The 23,657-nt window shown below is 44.8% G+C and overlaps 1 protein-coding gene across 1 annotated transcript; it reads right to left on the reverse strand.

Moving 5' to 3' along the window:
- Nucleotides 1-1,953: 1,953 nt before the first annotated feature.
- On the reverse strand, nt 1,954-22,960 carry MUC22 (mucin 22). The gene is made up of 4 exons (XM_055263396.2): nt 22,891-22,960; nt 6,905-10,246; nt 4,429-4,814; nt 1,954-2,220 (listed from the first exon to the last, which is right to left on the reverse strand). The coding sequence occupies exons 1-4, from the start codon at nt 22,958-22,960 to the stop codon at nt 1,954-1,956; spliced, it is 4,065 nt and encodes a 1,354-aa protein (XP_055119371.2).
- Nucleotides 22,961-23,657: the final 697 nt, after the last annotated feature.

Raw genomic sequence — 23,657 nt, forward strand, 5'->3', positions numbered from 1 at the left:
ACAGATCTCATGTGAACATTTTAATGAAGTTTTTACATATTTATATACCCTTGTAATCACCACCAGATCATATATAGAACATTCTCAGCTTCCCCTGTCTGCCCCTGCAAGAAGGCTTTCTCATGCCTTCTCCCGGTCAGCATTTTCCCACAAAGGCATCCTCAACTCTGACCTTTATTACAACAGGTTAATGTCACATGTCCTTGAACTGCATGTGAATGGAATTATACAGTAGGTACAATTTTGTTTTGACTTCTTTTACTCAACACTGACTATGAGATTCATTAATGTTACTGCGTGATTTCATAGGGTTTTTTTTTTCACTACTGGGTAGTATTCCACTGTATGAATTTGTCACAATTTACTTACCCATTCTAATGTTAGTGGACTTTGGGGGTAAATTTCCACCCTGCAGTGGTATGAATGAAGCTGGCATGGTACATGTCTTTTGGTGGACACAGACATTCATTTCTGCTGGATATTTACTCTCAGGAGTGGAAGTACCGAGTCATAGGGTATGTGTGTTTAATTTTAGCATTGCCAAACATTTTCCCAAGATAATTGTATCAATTTACACTCCTACTAACAATGTGTGAGAGTTCCAGTTGTTCAATGTCCTTTCCAGTACTTGGCATTGGCAGTCTTTCAAATGCTAGTCATTACAGTGTGTGTATGTAGTGATATCTCATTGCAGTTTTACATTCCAGTTCTCTGATAAGCAGTGATATTTGGTACCTTTTCAAATGTTCACTTGCTGTTTTGATATCCTCTTTTGTTAACTATTTATCAAATATTTTGCCCACTTTAAAATTGCATCATCTTTTTCTTATTGTAGTTCTTTCTGCATTCTGGATATGAGTTGTTTGTTAGCTATATGTGTTGCAATATCTTCTCCCATCTTTGACTTTCCTTTTATAGTTAAGAATATACCTTTTAAAGGTATATGCTGATACTAGGCTTTAATGAAGTCCAAATCATCACACTTTCTTTTAATAGCTAGTGCTTTTTGTGTCTTGCTTAAGTATCTAAGTATCTTTGCCTACCTCACGGTCACCAAGATATTTTCTGATGATTAAATGATGACCTTTTTTTTTTTTTTTTTTGAGACAGTCTTCCTCTGTCACCCAGGCTGGAGTGCAGTGGCACAATCTCAGCTCACTGTAACCTCCACCTGCCAGATTCAACCGATTCTCCTGCCTCAGCATCCTGAGTAGCTGGATTACAGGCTCTCACCACCACACCCAGCTAATTTTTGTATCTTTTTTAGTAGAGACCGGGTTTCACCATGTTGGCCAGGCTGGTCTCAAACTCCTGACCTCAAGTGATCCACCCGCGTTGGCCTCCCAAAGTGCTGGGATTACAGGCATAAGCCAACACACCCAGCCAAATGATGACATGTTTAAAGGCTCCTGGGATAGTCAGTGGTACATAATAAGCACTCAAAAAAAAAAAAAAAAAAACTGAAAGAACAAACAGGAAAATGAATAAGCGTGTGGCCCTGATAATACATTCATTATGTTTTGTTTCTTAGACATGTCTTGGTAATATTTATAGCACCATGAGGAAACACAGGGATGAGAAACGTTGACCCTGATGTGGCGGGAAATGGGAGAGAAGATGTCCTGAGGGTGGTTGTTGTGACTCCCAACAACAGAGGCTGAGACTCAGGAAAAACTCACAGAAGCTTTGACTCGAAGTCCCCTCCAAGCCAGTCAAAGTCTCTGTGGTCCTTTTGCTTGTTCTTTTCTTGACCTAGTCCATGTCCATCTCCATGGATCACCTCCTGGGAACCTTCCTATGCTCCATTTTAATTATTTCATGATCATTTTTTTTTTCTCCTCCGTGACCCCCTCCCACCCATAATATGTTTTGATACCCAATCTATGGCCACAGCCATCTTGTCCTGCCATGGCTTCCTTGGTGGCTTCCTCTGTGATCCACTCCATGGTCTCCTCAGTGGCCTCCTCCATGTCTGCAATGCCCACTATGATTCACTCCGTAGCCATCTCCATGGATGTGGCTCAGTCCATGGCCCACTCCATATCCAAAGCCATGTGTTCCTCCATGTCCCATTTCAAGTTCTCCTCCATGAACCAGTGCATTTCCCAGGCTGTGGAATGTCCCAGAGCCCAGGCCCAAGTCCAGGTCCAGACCAAGGCCATGCCTGTGGCCATGGGGGTAATAAATACCACAATTTCTCAGGGGGAAGAAAAGGTATCTCTAAAAGAAAAAAATAAATATAATGATAAATGAAAGTTAAGTCTCCTCTCCCTAATCACCATACATGCCTGTTTCACCAATGTCAGATTTTCACTTTTCCAAACCGCCCATTTTCTCTTCTCTTTACCACCATCCTTACTATGATCTCTGTCTCTGTCTCTCTTTCTCCTTGTTCTTTTACTGTTTCTCCATCTCAGAAAATAAGCTTCCCTGTTACCTTATTAACATATCATCTTTATGTGAATACTCAGGCCCTTGCTCTGCAGATCATAAGGTTATGTGTTTTTGGACTTCCAAGACAAAGGTAAATCCATACCCCTGTGTGAAAGGCACAGAGACTCACTTGACAGACAGTCTTTCTCTTTATTAGTCAGCCAAGAAATCTTAGAACAGGTATGTGGAATTGAGAGCCCTGGAAAGCTGTCTACACAGAGCCTTGAGATTAGAGGCATGAACTCCAGAATCCAACCAACCTGGGTTAGAGTCTTATATCTGCCACTCACTACATGTGCTGGGGCAAATAGCTAAGATCATGAAGCTCCAGATCCCTCACTTGTAAGATGAATACAATATGGCCACAGGATTGTAGACCAGATTAAATGACATTATGCATTTGAAACATTCAGCCTTGAGCCTAGCACGTAGTTAAAACTCAATGTTCACTTTTGTTATTCTCTCTTGATCTTGCAAATGAAATAATAAAGTAAGTTAGGGAGTAATTCTTAGATGCTGGTATTTATTATGTAGCCCACATATGGAGAGAGGCTGAGAATTCTAAAATAAAGAACCTCAGCAAATTGACTATATTATCCAAACCTTTTGTGACTTCCATATTTTTCATTTTGTCCATTTTTACCAGTGGTATGTTGTCCAACACTTAATAACAGGCTCTCCTAGGGAAAAGTGCTTATTTGTAGTGTTTGACAATTGCTGTGGTGTAAATATTTCCAACACAGCATATTTTAAGCTACCAGTGTCACACCACTCAGCTCAGAAATGGGAAGAACTGCACAATCTTGTGGGCCAGGATGAGCCAGCTCCAGCACACCACTGATTTGTACTCTGCTTCACCCCTCAAATGGGAACTTACCCACAGGATCACAAGAAAACAGGAAGAACATCAATAAATGTGAAATCAATGTAAGAAAAATATGTATTCAAAGAACAATCAAGAGCAGAGAGCAGAGATGGAGTGGGAGGTCAGAGAGTAACATTCGCAGGCTGCACAAGGAATTGCTGTGAGGACCAGAAATTTGTCATACATGAGACAATTGGAAGCCCACATTTTGGCTGGCTGAACATTTTTATGCTTCTTTCTTTCTTTTCTCTATTTCTCTCTTTCTTTCCTTCTTTCTTTTTTCTTTCTCAGTTTCTTTCTTTTTTCTTTCTTTCTTTCTCTTTCTTGCTTTCCTTTCTTTCTCTTTTTCTTTCTTTCTCTGTCTCTCCTTCCTTCCTTCCTTCCTTCCTTCCTTCCTTCCTTCCTTCCTTCCTCCCTCTCTTTTCTTCCTTCCTTCCTTTCCTTCCTTCCTTTCCTTCCTTCCTTCCTTCCTTCCTTCCTTCCTTCCTTCCTTCCTTCCTTTCTCTCTCTCTCTCTCTCTTTCTTTCTTTCTTTCCTTCTTTCTTTCGAGACAGGATCTTTCTCTGTCACCCAGGCTGGAGTGCAGTGGCGCGATCTCTGCTCACTGCAACCTCCATCTCCCAGGTACAAGTGATTCTCGTGCCTCAGCCTCCAAAGTAGCTGGGACTACAAGTCCATGCTACCACTCTCGACTACTTTTTATATTTTTAGTAAAGACAAGTTTCACCATGTTGGCCAGGCTGGTCTCAAATGCCTGGACTCAAGTGATCCACCCACCTTGGCCTTCCAAAGTGCTGGGATTACAGGCATGAGCCACTGCACCCAGCTGCTTCTTGCTTTCTTTATGTTTATGTCCTCTTTGTTCTCTCTCAGTAATTCCCTTGTTCTGTCAGTATTTCCCTTCACTTTGGCCCCAACTCCATCTTTTCCCTCCTCTTTTTCTGCTTTGCTTCTCACTTTCTCTGACTTAAGCATTCTCTCTGGTCCTTATATCAAGCTAGGTGATTCTTTCCTTCTGAGCGCACCAACTTACTCTCTTTTCTCATTCTGGATTTTTCCAAAGCACTGCTGACATGATTCCCCCCTGCCTTCTCGCCAGGCTCCCCTATGAACCCACCCTGGGTACTCACCAGACAAAAACTCAGTCCTGCTGACAATCCAACACCAGCCACAACTGCAGCCAGGGAAATGAGGATGATAGCCCAGGGCTGTAAATATCCATTTGGTTTGATCACGTTTGTGGGTGTGTGGCTCATGCTAACTGTGTTTGTGCCCGTGGACACCGGGCCTGTTTCCTGGGAGGTGCTGCTGGTTGGCTCACGGGTGGATCGCGTGGCGGTCCTGACGCCGAGGGCTGAGGTGGTAGATGATGCTCCCATAGTGGATATACCCAGGCCAGAAGTGTTTGGGACTATTCCTGGCACAGTATGGCTGGCAGCAGAGGCCGTGGAGTCCATTCCAGGGGCCATGGTGACAGAGCTGGAGGCAGTGGGTCTGGTTCCAGTGGTTCTGGTGCCTATGAAACAGGTCACACAAGATGATGCATTTGTAGCAGAGATGATTAAAGGGGAATAGGGGTGCTTAGAGCAGAGGAGGGTGAATCTAACAAACCTATGGTGGAGGTGGCTCAGGAGAGGCGTAGTGGGGGAGGAGAGATGGTAGAAAGCGATTCTGCTGTGGCCATGTCCCCAGAATGGAGGTGGGTGTCATACAGAGAAGGATGTAGAATGTGTCATCTGGTGGAGTTGGTGATGGAGGAGGCAGAAGGTTGAGGAAATGTGATCGTGATGGGTTCAGAAGTGGAAGATCTATTTGACTTCAGAAGTGGCCACCCAAATAGAAGAGGGTGGGCTGATAAAAAGGAATGAATTAACAGCATTTGCAGTGACCTGGATGAGATTGAAGACTATTATTCTAAGTGAAGTAACTCACGAATGGAAAACCGAACATCGTATGTTCTCACTGATACGCGGGAGCTAAGCTATGAAAATATGAAGACATAAGAATGATGCAATGGACTTTGGGGACTTTGGGGGAAGAGTGGGAGGGGGCGAGGGATAAAAGATTTCAAATATGGTGCAGTGTATACTGCTAGGGTGATGGGTGCACCAAAATCTCACAAATCACCACTAAAGAACTTATTCATATAACAAAATACCACCTATATCCCAATAACTTATGGAAAAAAATTGGAAATAAATAAATCAAAGCAGATCAAATAAGTGAGTGGGCTGGTATACAAAGCAGCAGGCCCTGCTTCTCTTGTGACTGTGATCACTGTGCGTAAGGAGGGAGCTGGAGGAGGAGATGACAGAATTGGATTCACTCATGGGCATGCCAGTGGCAGTGGCTGGGACAGAGGTGACGTCATCTACCACACTGTGGTGGTCAGCAAAGGTGGGGTGAGTGTGCTTGGGCAGATGTGGGAGGACCTGACCCAAGTGGAGAAGGCTGCTCACAGGGACAGGAGAGGGTGGGCTCAGACAGGTGCGAGCAAGAATCAACACAGCAGAGGCGGTGGTGGCGGCTTAGGTAGCGATGGGTGTGCCTAGGTCAGAAGTCATTAAAATGGGATCACAAACAGCACCAGTCATGAGAATAGAAGTGAGTGCGCTTAGAACCAAGAGGATAGAATCAGATGTAACCAGCTTGCTGATGGCAAGTGCCAGAGAAGAAACAAAATTGTTTGGTCTCAGACTGGAGCAAAGGTTGCCAAATTTTTTCTGTAAAGGTCCAAACAGCAAATACTTTAGGCTTTTGCGCCAGGGTGTCTCTGTTGCAAATACACTGAAAAGTGGAAAAGCAGCTGGAGACAAACCGTAAATGAATGGGCATGATTATGTTCCAGTAAAACTTTACAAAACCAGGTAACAGGTGAGACTTGACCCATGAAACATGGTCTACCAGCCTCTGGACTAGGGTCAATATATTGATAGGAGGTGGTGGTGTCACAGATGGTGGGTTGAATAGAGATAATCTACTTGGCACCGAAGTGGGAGCATTTCACAAAACTGTGATGGGCCAGCAGAGTTGAGGTGGGCTTGCTGGAGGAAGACGTGACAGATATGATGCACTTGTGGTTTATTATATTGTGGTTCTGATTGTAATGGAAGTGATGGGCAGTTAAAAAAAAAAAAAGAGGTGAGACCAGAGTAGAGGCAATTAGGATTCTAGAAGAGGAAATTTTTGTTTTTTGAGATGGAATCTTGCTCTGTCGCCCAGGCTGGAGTGCAGTGGCGCGATCTCTGCTCACTGCAAGCTCCGCCTCCCGGATTCACACCATTCTCCTGCCTTAGCCTCCCAAGTAGCTGAGACTACAGGCATGTGCCACCACGCCCAGCTAATTTTTTGTATTTTTAGTAGAGATGGGGTTTCACTGTGTTAGCCAGGATGGTCTCGATCTCCTGACCTCATGATTCGCTCGCCTTGGCCTCCCAAAGTGCTGGGATTACAGGCGTGAGCCACCACGCCCAGCCTAGAAGAGGAAATTATATCTGTGTGCTGGCTTGACTTGAACCAGGGAAGAGATGATAGAAACATGTGAAAAGCTGGTGGTTGCCACTGGAGTTAAAATGTGCGGGCTCAAAGAAGACGGGGGGTTAGTACCTGACACAGCTGTATTGGTGATGGGCTCAATAGAAATGTCAGTGGCCTTAGTGGGCACAAAAGTGGTGGCAGAGATAGTGGTGGAGGCTGCAGTGGCTCCAGAAGCTGTGATAGAGATTGTGGTGGTCTCAGAACCTGTGAGGGAAGTTGCAGTGGGCTCAAAGCTTGCAGTGGAAGCTATGGTTGTCTCAGAGCTTATGATGAAGACAGTGTTGGTCTCAGAGCCTGCACTGGAGGGTGTGGAGGTCTCAGAACCTGTGGTACAGGCTGTGGTGGTCTCAGAGCCTGCAGTGGAGGCTGTGGTGGTCTCAGAGCCTTCAGTAGAGGTGGTGATGGCCTCAGAGCCTGCAGTAGAGGATGTGGTGGTATCAGAGCCTATGGTAGAGGCCGTGGTGGTCTCAGAGACTGTGGTAGAGACTGTAGTCATCTCAGAGCCTGTGGTAGAGGCCGTGGTGGTCTCAGAGCCTGTGGTAGAAGCTGTAGTGGCCTCAGAGCCTTCAGTAGAGGTGGTGGTAGTCTTAGAGCCTGTGGTATAGGCTGTTGTGGTCTCAGAGCCTGCGGTAGAGGCGGTGGTGATCCCAGAGCCTGTGGTGGAGACTGTGGTGGTCTCCAAATCTGTGGTAGAAGCTGTGGTGGTCTCAGAGCCCGTGGTAGAGATCGTGGTGGTCTCAGAGCCTTCAGTAGAGGTGGTGATAGTCTCAGAGCCTGTGGTATAGACTGTTGTGGTCTCAGAGCCTGCAATAGTGACTGTAGTGGTCTCAGAACCTTCAGTAGAGGTGATGGTAGTCTCAGAGCCTGTGGTGGAGACTGTAGTGGTCTCAGAGCCTGCAGTAGAGACTGTGGTGGTCTCGGAGCCTGCAGTAGAGGCTGTGGTGGTCTCAGAGCCCATAGTAGTGACTATAGTGGTCTCAGAGCCTTTAGCAGAGACTGTGGTGGTCTCAGAGCCTGTGGTAGAAACTGTAGCGGTCTCAAAGCCTTCAGTAGAGGCTGTGGTAGTCTCAGGGCCTTCAGTAGAGGTGGTGGTAGTCTCAGAGTCTGTAGTAGAGGCTGTGGTGGTCTCAGAGCCTGTGGTATAGACTGTTGTGGCCTCAGAGCCTTCAGTAAAGTTGGTAGTGGTCTCAGAGCCCGCTGTAGAGGCTGGGATGGTCTTAGAGCCTGCAGTGGAGATTGTGGTGGTCTCAGAGCCTGTGGTAGAGGCTATGGTGGTCTCAGAGTTTTCAGTGAAGACTGTGGTCATTTTAGAGCTTGCGGTGGAGACCTTGGTGGTCTCAGAGCCTATGGTAGAGGCCATAGTAGTCTCAGAGCTTGTAGTAGAGGCTGTGGTGGTCTCAGAGCCTGTGGTAGAATCTGTGGTAGTCTCAGAACCCATGGTGGAGGCTGTGGTGGTCTCAGGGCCTGTATTAGAGGCTGTGGTGGTCTCAGAGCCTGCAGCAAAGACTGTGGTCATCTCAGAGCTTGCAGTGGAGACCTTGGTGGTCTCAGGGCCTATGGTAGAGGCCATAGTGATCTCAGAGCCCATGGTGGATGCCATAGTGGCCTCAGAGCCTGTAATAGAGGCTGTGGTTATCTCAAACCCTGTAGTAGAGGCTGAGGTACTCTCAGAATCTTCAGTAGATACTGTGTTGGTTTCAGAATCTTCAGTAGAGGCTGCGGTGGTCTCAGAGCCTGCAGTAGAGGCTGCAGTGGTCTCAGAGCCTGCAATGGAGACTGTGGTCTCAGAGCCTGCAGTTGAGACTGTGGTGGTCTCAGAACCCATAGTGGAGGCTGCAGTGGTCTCAGAATGTGCAGTAGAGGCTGTTGTAGTCTCAGAGTCTGAAGTAGAGGCTGTGGTGGTCTCAGAGCCTGTGGTATAGACTGTTGTGGCCTCAGAGCCTTCAGTAAAGGTGATGGTGGTCTCAGAGCCCATGGTGGAGACTGTGGTGGTCTCAGAGCCTGCAGTGAAGACTGTGGTCATCTCAGAGCTTGCAGTGGAGACCTTGGTGGTCTCAGAGCCTGTGGTAGAGGCTTCAGTGGTCTCAGAGCTCATGGTGGATGCCATGGTGGTCTGAGAGCCTGTAATAGAGGCTGCAGTGGTCTCAGAATCTGCAGTAGAGGCTGTGGTGGTCTCAGAGCCTGTGGTAGAAGCCATGGTGGTTCCAGAGCCTGAAGTTGAGACTGTGGTGGTCTCAAAGCCTGCAGTAGAGTTTATGGTGGTCTCAGAGCCCATGGTGGAGACTGTGGTGGTCTCAGAGCCTGCAGGAGAGATTGTGGTGATCTCAGAGCCTGCAGTAGAGTTTGTGGTGGTCTCTGAGCCCATGGTGGAGACCATGGTGGTCTCAGTGCCTGTGGTAGAGACTGTAGTGGTCTCAGAGCCTGCACTGGAGATGGTGGTGGTGTCAGAGCCTGCCGTAGAAGCTGTGGTGGTCTCAGAGCCTGCACTAGAGACTGTGGTGGTCTCAGATCCTGCCATGGAGGTGGTGGTGATCTCAGAACCTGAAATACAGACTATGGTGGTCTGAGAGCCTGTGGAGGAGGGGGTGGTGGTCTCAGAATCTTCTATAGAGGCTGTGGTGGTCTCAGAGGCTTTAACCAGGACTGTAATGGTCTCAGAGCCTGTGGTAGAGGCTGTGGTGGTGTTAGAGCCTGCAGTGGGGGCCATAGTGGTCTCAGAGCTCATGCTGGATGCCGTGATCACCTTGGAGTCTGCAGTTGAGGTTGTGGTGGCCTCAGAGCCTGCTGTGGAGGTGGAGGTTGTGGTGGTCTCAGAACCTGCAGTAGATGCTGTGGTGGTTTCAGAGCCTGTGGTAGAGACTTTAGTGGTCTCAGAGCCTGCAGTGGTGGTGGTGGTGGTCTCAGAGCCTGTGGTGGAGACTGTGGTGGTCTCAGAGCCTGTGGTGGATGCCATGGTGGCCTCAGAAATTATGGAGGAGGCCATCGTTGTCTCCGAGCCTGCATTGGAGGTTGTGCTTGAGGCCATGGTAGTCTCAGGGACTGTAGTGGAGGCTGTAGTAGAGGTTGTTGTGGTCTCAGAGACTGCGGTGGAGGCCACGATAGTTTCAGAGCCTGCAGTGGAGGCTGTGGTTGTGTCAGAGCGTGTGGTGAAGGTCCTAGTGGAGGCTATAGTAGTCCCTGAGTCTGTGGTGGAGGCTGTGTTGGTCTCAGAGCCTGTGGTGAAGGCTGCAGTAGAAGCCATGGTGGAGGCCGAGGTTGTCTCAGAGCCTGTGGTAGAGTCTGTGGTGATCTTAGAGCCTGTAGTTAAGGCCATAGTAGAGGCCATGGTGGAGGCCATGGTGGTCTCAGAGCCTGTGATGGAGGCTGTGGTGGTGTCAGAGCCTTTTGTGAAGGCTGTGGTATTCTCAGAGCCTGAGGTGGAGGACAAATAAGGTGGTGGGAATGGATTAAGGATGAATTTGCAGGTTTAGTATAGTGTTACTTTAACATATACTCAGTACTGCTTATTCATTTATTTATGCAGATATTGAGGGTTTAATATGTACCTGGTATTTTACTAAACTGGGCATACTCCTGTCAGCAAAAGAGATATGGGCTTATAATTTAGTAAAGAAGAGAGATACAACATAAAAAAAATAAATACACATTGGCTTAAGTGCTGTTAAAGAAAGCAGTGGTGCTGCTTTAGATACTAGAGTCAGAAAAGGTCTCTCTGAGGAATTGACATATGAACTGAGATCTGAAGGATAAGAAGGCAGCCATCTGGGCTAGGCATGGTGGCTCACGCCTGTAATCCCAGCACTTGGGGAGGCCAAGGCAGGCGGATCACCTGAGGTCGGGAGTGCAAGACCAGCCTGACCAACATGGAGAAACCCCATCTCTACTAAAAATACAAAATTAGCCAGGCGTGGTGGCGCATGCCTATAATCCCAGCTATTCAGGAGGCTGAGGCAGGAGAATCACTTGAACCCGGAAGGCAGACGTTGCGGTGAGCCAAGATTGTGCCACTGCATTCCAGCCTGGTCAACAAGAGCGAAACTCCATCTCAAAAAAAAAAAAAAGAAGGCAGCAATTTGAAAGGCCAGGAGAAGGACATCACAGATTGATAGCATAAGTACAAATACCCTGAGTTGTTAATGAGCTCGATGTGATTCGTGAATAAATAGGAGACCAGGGTGGCTGGAATGTAGTTATTGAAGGAGAAAACAAGGCTGTAGAGAGACCTTTTCTAACCATAATCTCTGAAGCAGGACCCCTGCCTTATTAACAGCACATAACCCAAAGGTGTGTTTACATTCTTTATATTCTAAACTCTCTTCTTTACAAGAACGTAAGCCCACATTTCTTTTTTTTTTGGAGACGGAGTCTCGCTCTGTCGCCCAGGCTTGAGTGCAGTGGCGCGATCTCGGCTCACTGCAAGCTCCGCCTCCCGGGTTCACGCCATTCTCCTGCCTCAGCCTCTCCGAGTAGCTGGGACTACAGGCGCCCGCCACCACGCCCGGCTAATTTTTTGTATTTTTAGTAGAGACAGGGTTTCACCGTGGTCTCGATCTCCTGACCTCGTGATCCGCCCGCCTCGGCCTCCCAAAGTGCTGGGATTAGAAGTGTGAGCTACCGCGCCCGGCCAAGCCCACATTTCTTTTGCTGACAGGGGTATGCTCAGAGTTTAGCAAAATATCATGGTAGAAGGTTAAATTTCATTTCAAATACAATGAGGACCCACTGGAATAACATACTCTGGTTAATTTTTCTTTGTTTTTATTTTGAAAAAAAAATCACAAATTCTTTTGTAACAAGTATAACACAAAGAACCCTTTTCCCTGAATCATTTTGGAGTTACTTGGTAACCTGATGTCTCATTATCCTTCAATACTTTATATATTCTCATACACAACCATAATACAGCCATCAAGATGAAGAAATTCACACGAATATATTGCTGCCACCTGATTTTTAGATCCCTTTCAAGTTTTGTTAGTTGTTCTGATATAATGTCTTTAACAGCAAACCAGTTCAATTCAGAATCATGTGTTGCTTTTCGTTGTTCTGTCTCTTTAGTCTTCTTCAGTCTGGTGCAGTTCTTCAGTCTTCCTTTGATCTTCATAACTTTTAACCTTTGAAGATTACAGGTCAATTATTTTATAGAATTTTCCTTAAACTGAGTTTTTGTAATGTTTCATCATAATTAGGCTCATGTTATTAATCTTTGCCAGGAAAACCACTGAAGTGATGTTGTATTCTTCTCTTTGCATACTATCAGGTGACAGATAATATCAATGTGTCCCATCATTGATGATGTTCTCTTGTATTACTTGATTAAGAAGGTGTATCCAGGCTGGTTTTTCTCCGTTTGTAGTTAATAAATATTGTGTTATGATTATAATTATGAAATGTCTCTCCTTATTCCTAATAATATACCTCTTCTTAAGCTTATTTTGTCTGTTATTGAAATAGTCACTCAATTTTTTTTTTAATTGATGTTAGCATGGCTAACATACAGTATGGCCATATCGTTCTTCTTCTTATTTTTACCCTATTGTTTACCCTATTTGTAGTTATAGTTAGTTAAAATTTATTTCTTGGTTGAATATTATTTATTTGGGGCTTTCTTTTTTAACCAATGTGTCAATCTCTGCCTTTTAACTGTGGTGTCTGAACCATATACATTTAATGTAATTATAAATATGTTGGGTCTGAGTCTTTTTTAGAGACAGAGTCTTGCACTGTCACTCAAGCTGTAATGCAGTGGCACAATCACGGCTCACTGCAGCCTTGACTTTCTAAGCTCAAGAAATCCTCCTGCCTCAGCCTCCAAACTATCTAGGATCACAGGCACGAGTCATGATGCCTGGCTCATTACTTTTTAATTTTTATTTTTTGTAAAGATAGGGTCTTCCTATGTTGCCTGGGCTTGTCTCGAACTCCTGGGCTCAAGTAATCTTCCTGCCTCAGCCCCAAAAAGTGCTGGAATTACAAGTGTGAACCACTGTAGCTGGCCCCGAATTTAATAGTCTTCATATTTGTTTTCTGTTTTTCTCATCTGGTCTTCTTTCCTTTTCCTCCATTTTTCGCCTACTTTTTTTTTTTTAATTAACCCAGTATTTTATTGTTTCTTTTTTGTTTTGTTTTGTTTTGTTTTTTGAGACAGTCTTGTTCTGTCACTCACGCTCGAGTGCAGTGTTGGGATCTCAGCTCACTGCAAATTCCACTTCCCAGGTCCAAATGATTCTCCTGCCTCGGCCTCCCGAGTAGCTGGAACCACAGGCGTGCACCACTATGCCCAGCTAATATTTGTATTTTTAGTAGAGACAGGGTTTCACCATGTTGCCCAGGCTGGTCTCTAACTCCTGGCCTCAAGTGATCCACCTGCCTTGGCCTCCCAAAGGGCTGGGATTACAGGCATGAGCCACTGCACCCGGCCCTGAGTCATTTTTGACCCCATTTTATTTCCACCATTAGCTTATTAAATATGATTCTTATTTGTGTGCCATTGCTCTAGGATTTACGATATACACCTTTAATTTATCACTGTCTACCTCCCAGTGAGCTCATTCCTCTTCATTTAAGGGCGTGAGAGACTTAACACAGTACACTTCCATTTCCTTCTTCTATCCCTTGTACCACTGTTTTCATACATTTTATGTCTACATATGTTATAAGCCTCATAATTCATTGTTATTCAAGTATATTATCTTTTGAGAAGAATTTAAATGAAAAAAATCTTTTATTATTACCCATATATTTATCGTTTCCAGCACACTACATTCCTTTGCATAGATCTAAATTTTTTCTTCCTGAAGAACCTTCTTTTACATTTTTAAAAAAATGTCAGTCTTGCCGGGCGCGGTGACTCACGCCTGTAATCCCAGCACTTTGGGAGGCAGAGGCAGGCAGATCACCGGGAGTTTGATACCAGCCTGACCAAAATGGAGAAACCCCATCTCTACTAAAAATACAAAATTAGCCAGGCATGGTGGTGCATGCCTGTAATCCCAGCTACTAGGGAGGCTGAGGCAGAAGAATCGCTTGAACCTGGGAGGCAGAGGTTGCAGTGAGCCAAGATCACACCATTGCACTCCAGCCTGGGGCAACAAGAGCGAAACTCCGTATCAAAAAAAAAAAAAAAAAAAAGTCAATCTCCAGGAGGCAGTGTCTTCCAGTTTTTGCTTGTCTGGAAAAGCCTTCATCTTCATACTGAAAATATTTTTACTCCATGTAATTCTAGGTTGATAGAGTATTTTTTCTTTCAGTATTTTAATGATATTGCTTCTTTATCTTCTGGTTGTCACGGTTTTTCACAGGAAGTCTGTTATCATGCTTGTCTTTGCTCCTCTGTATACAGTGTGTCTTTTCTTTTCTAGCTGGTTCTAGGATTTCCCATTTATCACTGATTTTTAGTTATTTGATTACATTGTACTTTGGTATGATTTTTTAAAGTTTATTTTGCTTGATATTTGTTGAGTTCTTGGGATCTGTGAATTTATAGTTTTCATCAAATTTGATTTTTTCAGCTACTATTTCTTTAAACATGTTTTCGGTTCCTTTTTTTTCTGGAACTTCAGTTACACATATTGTAGACAAAACATTGTCTCACAAAATCACTGGTATTCTATTCATTTCTTTTCAGCCCATACTCCCTCCACCTCATACTCCCTCTCACCCTCACAAGATTCTGACAAAACATGCCAGGCTGCCACTCTGTGGAGAAGTCCACTTCATCCAATTTAGTTTCTTTTTTGAGATGGAGTCTTGCTCTGTCACCCAGGCTGGAGTGCAGTGGTGCGATCTCAGCTCACTGCAAATTCCACCTCCTGGGTTCAAGGTATTCTCCCACCTCAGCCTCCTGAGTAGCTGGAAATACAGGCATGCGCCACCACACCCAGCTAATTTTTGTATTTTTAGTAGAAACAGAATTTCACCATGTTGGCCAGGCTGGCCTTGAACTCCTGACCTCAGGTGATCTGCCCACCTCAGCCTCCCAAAGTGCTGGGCTTACAGGCGTGAACCACCGCACCCCACCCCAGTTTAGTTTCTTATATCCTTCTCTGGGCCACTGCACCTTCCCTCCTGTCCAACCCTGATATCTGCTTTGCTCTGCCTCACCTCATGATGTGGGACTTAATCATTCAGGAAGGGAAGAGAAAGTAGAAAACAAAACTGATTTATGTTTTTAAAAGATCACACTCAGCCTGCTGTGTGAAAACTGGCATGTAGGAGGGCAAGAGTGAAAACAGAAAATTAATTAAGAGCAGTAATTTTTGCTTGAACTAGGATGGTAGCAGGGGAGATACGCTTATTTTTTTTTTTTTCTTTTTCGGGAGAACGGGGTCTCGCTATATTGCCCAGGCAGGTCTCGAACTCCTGGGCTCAAGCTATCCTCCCGCCTCTTGCCTCCCTGAGAGCTGGGATTACAGGCGTGAGCCACTGCGCCCGGCCGGGGAGATACATTTCAGTGGATGAATACAAGCTATGTTTTGAAATTAGAAAAGTAGAACCAATAGAAAGTGTTGAAAGGCTGCATGTGGTGGATGACAGGAAAAGAAGTCAAGAACAACTTCTAGCTTTGGGGCTTACGCAAAGAGTTGGAAATTAGTTCTATTTGTTTGAATGAATAGGGAGGAAGTGGAGGTTGGAAATATTAGAGATTTTGAACTTTTTGTGCCCATTAGATATCCAGGAGACTGTTTGTTGGCAGTTAGAAACCGCACTTAGTTCTCAGAGGAGAAATCAAAACAAAAGGCATAAAACTGGAAGTCATTTAAATATACATTGTATTTAAAGCTTGAGGCTGACTGAGATCACTTGTCTGGGAGAGTATAGTTGGAGAAGAGGGCACTGGACCAAGCTCTGGCTACTCCATCATTCAGATAGAGGAGGAGAGGTGAATGAATGAGACTGAGCAGCAGCATCCAGTAAGGTAGAAAGAAAACTCTAAAAAGTGAATCAAGGAAGTCGAGGGAATAGAGAGGCTCTAGAAAAATATGGAAGTTAGCTGAATTGATTTTTGCAGAGAGATCAAGTAAGATATGGCCTGGGCCATGTCCATTGGATTCAGAGACAATATGGAAGTGAGTTTAGTTTATTGAAAACAGATTTGCATGATGGGGTAGCCCCCAATTGGAATGAATAAAAGGATAAATAAGTATATATGGAGGCTTACGGATTTCATAGAAGAATAAAAAGTAGAGAAATATCAAAAGACATACCTCCACAAGGACAAAGGATGGAGAGATGACAACAGCAGAGGAGATATTAAAAAAATTTTTTTAAAGATAATAGCAGGAGGATCAGTGGTAACTCTCCAACACAACAGAGAAAGCTTCAACATACAGGTCTCCATTGGGGGTGAGAGTAAGTCAACTACTGGTAAATTATTAATTCTGTGGAATCCTGGAAAGATTCAGGAGTTGCAGCTAGGCTCCTCTGAAGATTTGGGTGTGGCCTGTGACTAAATACAGGAAGGACGGTGAAATGCAATGTAGCTAGGGACTGTCTCTCAGCTCCAGATCCCTCCTTCCACTCAAGGAGTTGGATGAATACACCTCTCTCCCTTATAACAGCTTAGGGTTTTATCTCTGGAGATATTGAAACCAAAGAAACTCTAGACCAGTGATCCCAGGCACTGCTGAGGGCAGGAGTGAAAGGTTTTACTGAAACTATGCGATTAAGGAAATGCTTACACCCTGAACTGTAAAACCCTCATTACCTCTTCCCTTACTCATCTTCCAGCACTTCAGCAGCTATGCTAGTATGCTCTAGACAGGATCTGGAGAATTCTTCTTGTGGAAAGAAATTAGCCAACACTAGATACTGACATTTTGAGGATCTTCCCAATCAAAACTGCCACGTCTCTACAAAGTTACCCTAAAGCTAAGTCCACCAGTTGACAGGCTCTACCCCTGCACACAAAGCTTCCAGGCATCATATTAGTGCCTCACTCTCAAATGCAAAGGACATTCTGGGATTACCAGATATTTGAGAAAAATCTCTAGCTTGAAATATAGAGACCAAAACAAATATCCCTGTGAATCAAAGCCAGAGAGAACTGAGACAATGCAAATAGCAAAACCAACTTCAAATGTCCTCAGCAATACAAGAGAAAGTATAGCACCCACGAAAAAAAACAAAAACAAATAAGAGATGCCATTTTAACCTAGCACTTTGGGAGGCCGAGGCGGGCGGATCACGAGGTCAGGAGATCGAGACCATCCTGGCTAACACGGTGAAACCCCGTCTCTACTAAAAAATACAAAAAAATTAGCCGGGCGAGGTGGTGGGCGCCTGTAGTCCCAGCTACGCGGGAGGCTGAGGCAGGAGAATGGCGTGAACCCCGGGGGACGGAGCCTGCAGTGAGCCGAGATCGCACCACTGCACTCCAGCCTGGGTGAAAGAGCGAGACTCCTTCTCAAAAAAAAAAAAAAAAAAAAAGAGATGCCATTTTAAAAACGGTTGTAGAGAAGAAAAAGATCTCTTTGAAATTAAAAAAAAAACCTCAAAATTCACTAGAAGGATTTGAAGACTTTAGAAGCTGAGGAAATCTCCCCAAAAGAAAAATAAAATGACAGAGTTGGAAGACAGAAGAAGAAATATAAGAAAATTAGAGTGTCAGCCCAGGAGGTCAAAAATCCAAATTATAAGATTTTTCAGGAAGACAGAACAGAGAAAATGGACAAGAGGCAATTATCAAAGAAAGAAATGCAATAAAATTTCCCAGAACTGACTGATATAACTTTCTAGTGTACAAATTCCTAACACAATGAAAGAATCCATACTATGACACCATATCATGAGATTTTAGAACAGTAGTTTAAAAAATCTGAAATCCTCCAGAAGAAAAAAAAAATGAGTCTCTTACAAGAGATCAATAATCTAAATATCAGACTTTACAATCTAGAATCTAGAAACAGTGGATCGATGCCTTTAAAATCCTGAGAAAAATCATATCCATCCTAGAATTCTATAACCAGCTAAACTATGAGTCAAATGTGAGGGTGGAATAAGACATTTTCAGACATATAAGGTCTATGGATGGCTGGGCTCATTTTTCTCTTCTTCCTGGGCACATGGCTAAGTTACATTTCTCAACCTCTCTTGTAGCTAGGTAGGGCTACATGTCTAAGCCCTAGTCAGAGGCCCCTAAAGGGAAGGAATACATATTAATTTCCACTTCATTTCTTTAAGAGTAAATACCTATTCCTTGATGTCTGCTTGTATATATATTTTTATTTTCTGTATATTATCATGTTTTGACATCTTAACAAACTTTTCTAGCTAGGGAGAGACAGCACCTTCCAGGGCTAGCCAATTCTTAGAAGTAGCAAAGGGCCCAGCCAGGAGCACGAGCTGATATGCAAACTAACCATTCCAGAGCCACAGCTGCTCCATCTGGCCCATATACTCCAGGAAACAATATTTATCTGCCTTAGTCATTCCAAAGCCAAGTACCAGGCAACTAGGTAGTAATCAGCTATATAGCTCGAAGAACACAGAAATTATTCAAACCAGCCAATCCTAAACTGTTCACCCTGCCTTTCCTTGCCTTTCCCACAGAAACCCCAATAAAAGGAAAGACCTAAACCTTTCCTTCACTCCTGTCTTCTGCCTCCTGACTACCTTGGTGTCTTTCTCAGGTGGCCCGGCATGGCAGTGTCATGCCTCCTGTCTCTAGGGCCTGTGAGCCTCTCCTTTTGTGGCTGCACCTTGACTGACTGTATCATAAAATAAGACAAAATACTGTTCTTCTGCCCTCTCCTTGGGCTGAAATGATGATGACACTGGAAACCATATGTCGAAGATGGAAGAGCCATATTCACCCAGGATCCCTGAATGACTGCATGGAGCAGAGCTCCTACCATCCTGTAATACTTACCTTAGGACTGGTACAAGGGAGAAAAATAAACTTGTTTTTCAAAGCCACTTTCGGGATCTCCTTGTTACAGCAGCTTAGCATTACCCTAACAGTGCATAAGGTTTTAAAATAATTTCCCACCATAAACTCTCTCTCTCAGGAAGATTCTAGAGAAAGTGATGCTCCAAGATGGAAAAATAAAGCCAGAAAAAAAGATAAGAATTTACAAGGGAAAAAAGGGAATTTCCAGAATGTTGCTGAATACAAATTGCAGGACAAGAGACCTAGCAAGCAACCAGTACTGGTTGGACAGAGGCTTCCAAATGGGATTGCTCAAGGGAAAAAAGTGAAACTGATAGATTGCATCATGTGTATTGAAAAGACAGAGATACTTCTGGTGGAGATTTTGGGATGAATTAATTATATATATGAAGAAAACTATGGAAATTTTAAAAATGAGGCTATTATTAATATCTAGAAAAACAAAAATTACAAGAACGGATGGTCATCACAATGCAATTATATGACCCAGTTATAAATGTTACTAGAGGTCATTTATACTTATTATAATGTCATCACAATGCAATTATATGACCCAGTTATAAATGTTACTAGAGGTAACATTTATAGTTATCATAATGTAGACACTAAATGCTAGTTTAACACCAAAAATTTGATACAGTCATTTGGGGAGAATTGTGAGCGGGAATGTGAGACAGTAAGTGTGCAGGGGGAGTGGTCTAACCTAAATCTTTCTTTTCATTAGAAGGAAGACAATAAATCATGCCCAAAGCAGGAAAAAAAAAAAATCTCAACCAACAAAAAAGTAATGGTAGTAAGAGAATTTATGGCCGGGTGCAATGGCTCACACCTGTAATCCCAGTGCTTTGGAAAGCTGAGGTGAGAGGATCCCTTGAGCCCGGGAGTACCAGACTGCAGTGAGCTATGATGGTGTCTCTGCACACCAGCCTGGGTGACAGAGTGAGATCCTGTCTCTGAATAAATAGATAAATGCAGTATGAAGGTAAATGCCAACAGGAGCCCTGGGAAGCAGGACTCAGAGTAAGAAGCAATTGGGGAAAGGGAATCAGGGGCTGAAGTTTTATGAGAAGCCTTGTAGGACTACAAGTATTTCTTTTTCAGAACTACTTACATTAATTACCTAATACAATAAAATAAAATAAACAAGTGAGTGGGAGGTGAGAAGTGACATAGCAAGTGTGGGGAAGTCCTTCAAGAATGGGGGTGAGGGGCCGGGCATGGTGGCTCACACCTGTAATCCCAACACTTTGGGAGGCCGAGGTGGGTAGATTGTCTGAGCTCAGGAGTTCAAGACCAGCCTGGGCAACACAATGAAACCCCATCTCTACTAAAATACAAAAAATTAGCTGGGCGTGGCAGTGTGTGCCTGTAGTCCCAGCTACTCGGGAAGCTGAGGCAGGAGAATCGCTTGAACCTGGGAGGCAGAGGTTGCAGTGAGCCGAGATTGCACCACTGCACTCCAGCCTGGGTGACAGAGTGAGACTCCATCTCCAAAAAAAAAAAAAAGAAGAAGAAGAAGAAGAATGGGGGTGAGGAGGAGAGTGGAGGGAGAGGTGGTGGCTGAGGAGTGATGCGGGGACATTAGGATGGACATCATTCAGTGTTTGGTCCAGGGACATCTGGGATCACACTGTCTGAGGAACCTACACCATCCCACCAAGCTTACTGAATCAAGATCTTGCTTGGTGGGGTGTCAGGGCCTGGAAACCCAAGTTTCTAATCATCTCCTTGGATGATACTTGTGCATACAGAACTGAGCTTGTTTGGATGCCGATGGAAAGGACCCAAGAAAGGTAAAGCGAGATGGGAGGGGAAGGAGAAATGCACTGAGCAAAGCCACCGAGACAGCAGGAGGGTGAGAAGGCGCCCAGCATTCAGATGGAGGAGTTGGTCCTTGCTAATCCACTGTAATGGGGCTAGATGAGACACAGTTGGTCACTTTATAGATCTAGTGGTGGGAAAAGAGGAGGGGCCTTTCAGTCCTTGCACACTTGCTCCCTTTCGTAAGGAAATATTATTTAAGTCTATGTTTTACAGTAGACCAAGGGTTCCACGGGGGCCAAGACCATGGCATTTCCCACTCCATTCCTCACCATGGCCTAGCACGCAGCAGTGCCTGGCCAGAGGAGGAGCTCTATAAATGTTTGTTGAATGACTACATGAATGACAGTTTCTTCTGAGGTAAGGGGACTCTTGTTTAAAATCAGACAGATAGGACTGGAGTTCCGGATTAGGACAGGTGATGGGCAGATCTGGAAGGCATGGGTAGGTAGAGAACAGTTGAAGCATTCAGGATGAAGGCAACAGGAAAGAGAAGAAAAAGAACACTGAGAGAAGTGCTGAAGCGGGTGAGGGAGCGAATCCGGAGTGGGGTGCAGGAAACAGATGCATACTGAGGAAGAAGGGGGAAGCACTCCAAATCCTCCACATCATCCAACCTAGACCTTCTCTTTCAACCGCACCTCCTGCTTCTCGATGAGCCATCATACGGTAAAGGCAATGGAATGGATGAGCCAGTTAACCTGGTGTCTCATAATTAGGGAAGATACGTTGATGTAAGAAATCAAAAACTGGAGTGAACAGAACTGTCTCAGACAGCCCATTGGAATCACATGGAGCCCAGTTCACTTCTCCCCTGGGCTATTTCCTTTCACAGCCATTGCTGATCCAATGCCAGAGCCAACCCCTCAGTGGCCGAACTCCAGTTTGTTTCTACCAGGAAAATTCTCAGGGGGCTATACATGGATTTGGAATCAGGCAGCATCCGAAGAAGGGTTGAAGCAAAAAATCAAAAAACAGTAGATGTTGGCGTAGATGCAGTGATCAGGGAACACTTCTACACTGCTAGTGGGAATGTAAACTAGTACAGTCACTATGGAAAACAGTGTGGAGATTTCTTAAAGAACTAAAAGTAGAACCACCATTTCATCCAGCAATCCCACTACTGAGTATCTACCCAGAAGAAAAGAAGTCATTATACAAAAAAGATACTTGCACACACGTTTATAGCAGCACAATTCACAATTGCAAAGTCATGGAACCCAAATGCCCATCAATCAACGAACAGGTGGATAAAGAAACTGGCATATATATACGATGGAATACTACTCAGCCATAAAAAGGAATGAATTAATGGCGTTTGCAGCAACCTGAATGAGACTGGAGACTATTATTCTAAGTGAAGTAACTCAGGAATGGAAAACCAAACATCGTATGTTCTCACTGATATGTGGGAGCTAAGCTGTGAGGACTCAAAGGCATGAGAATGATACAATGGACTTTGGGCACTAGGGAGGAAGGATGGGGGAGGCATAAGAGATAAAAGACTACAAATAGGGTGGGTGCAGTGTATACTGCTCGGTGATGGGTGCACCAAAATCTCACAAATCACCACTAAAGAACTTATGTAACCAAATATCACCTGTACCCCAATAACCTATGGAAAAAAAAAAAGAAGGATTGAAGGATTTTTACTTGACTTTAGACTGAGATCTTGGTTTTAATTTGGAATTAAGAATGCTATTAGAACTAGAATTTTCCAGTTAAAAACAAAACTTTTATCCACGATACAAAGGAAAGTAAAAGTCTCGGCCGGGCGCGGTGGCTCACGCTTGTAATCCCAGCACTTTGGGAGGCCGAGGCGGGCGGATCACAAGGTCAGGAGATCGAGACCATCCTGGCTAACACAGTGAAACCTCGTCTCTACTAAAAATACAAAAAAAAAAAAAAAAAAAAACCCAGATGTGGTGGTGGTGGCGGGTGCCTGTAGTCCCAGCTACTCTGGAGGCTGAGGCAGGAGAATGGCATGAACCTGGGAGGCGGAGCTTGCAGTGAGCAGAGATCGTGCCACTGCACTCCAGCCTGGGCAACAGAGTGAAAAAAAAAATGTCTCATCCCCCCCATTTCCCCAGCACCGCCTCACCACCCCACAACTTGTGCTCACAGCCACAGCTGGGGGAGACTAATACAGATTTGCTTCTAAGATAGCATCAGGGTCATGGTCAGTGGAATTGGGATCAGTACTGGCTTTTGCAGAAATGGGCCAAAAAAAAAAGAATCATCGTTTCTGGAAGAAGAGTCATGCCTGGGCAGGGGATCCCCCATCTCCTTCAGGCTTTATGTGGCCTCCATGCACCTCTCCCTCCTTAACTGCTAAGTCACTTACTGGGTCCCAGAAGTCCAAAGAGAAGCAGCCACAGGAACCAGAAGGCAGGAGAGATGTTTCCTCTTCTCATCTCTAAATGATGCACATAAAAGTTGTCATTTAGATGCCTGGGTTCCAAAGGAAGGATAGGCCAAAGAGGCGGAGAGACAAGGGGCAAACCCCTTGGGCCTTGATAGAAAATAAAGTTGCACAAAAAGACCCAAAGGCCAGCCAGTGCCAGGGTAAGCCTTGTAGGCAGGTGGGATGGTTGGGGGGAGCCCCCGAATTGCTCCACAGTTTGGCTTCTTATTTTTCTTTTTTCCTCGCAAGCATGTCTGTGGCATTTATAGCTGATACTGAGTAGGGGAGGCCAGAGCTTTGGGTCCTCCCTCCCCAGGGAGGGGCATCTCTGCACTGTGCTTTCTGCAGGGCCGTTTGGAGAGATGTACCCTACAGGAATCAAGGCGGAGGAGAGAGCCGAGTCGGCAAGACCAGAGGGCGCACACATGAGGAGGGGCAGGGAGGGAGGCAGAATGAGGGGATCAAATTTGTCGGAGTGGAAGGGACCCACCCTTTGAACCAGAGCTGACCTGAAACCTGTCTTCCCTGGGTATGCCTCATTTTCAAAGCAGGAGGCCTTTGTAGAAGAAAGAAGAGGAAGAGAAGAAAAGGAAATAAATGGATGGTAAAGGTCAATAGCAGTCTATCTGGGGGAAGCTGGGGATTTGGAGGGTGAGAAGAGCATCAGGACACACGCCCGGCTTTCTCCAGAGTGCTCCTTCCCAGCT

The sequence above is a fragment of the Symphalangus syndactylus genome, chromosome 23 (assembly GCF_028878055.3).
Source record: "Symphalangus syndactylus isolate Jambi chromosome 23, NHGRI_mSymSyn1-v2.1_pri, whole genome shotgun sequence".
Taxonomy (NCBI): domain Eukaryota; kingdom Metazoa; phylum Chordata; class Mammalia; order Primates; family Hylobatidae; genus Symphalangus; species Symphalangus syndactylus.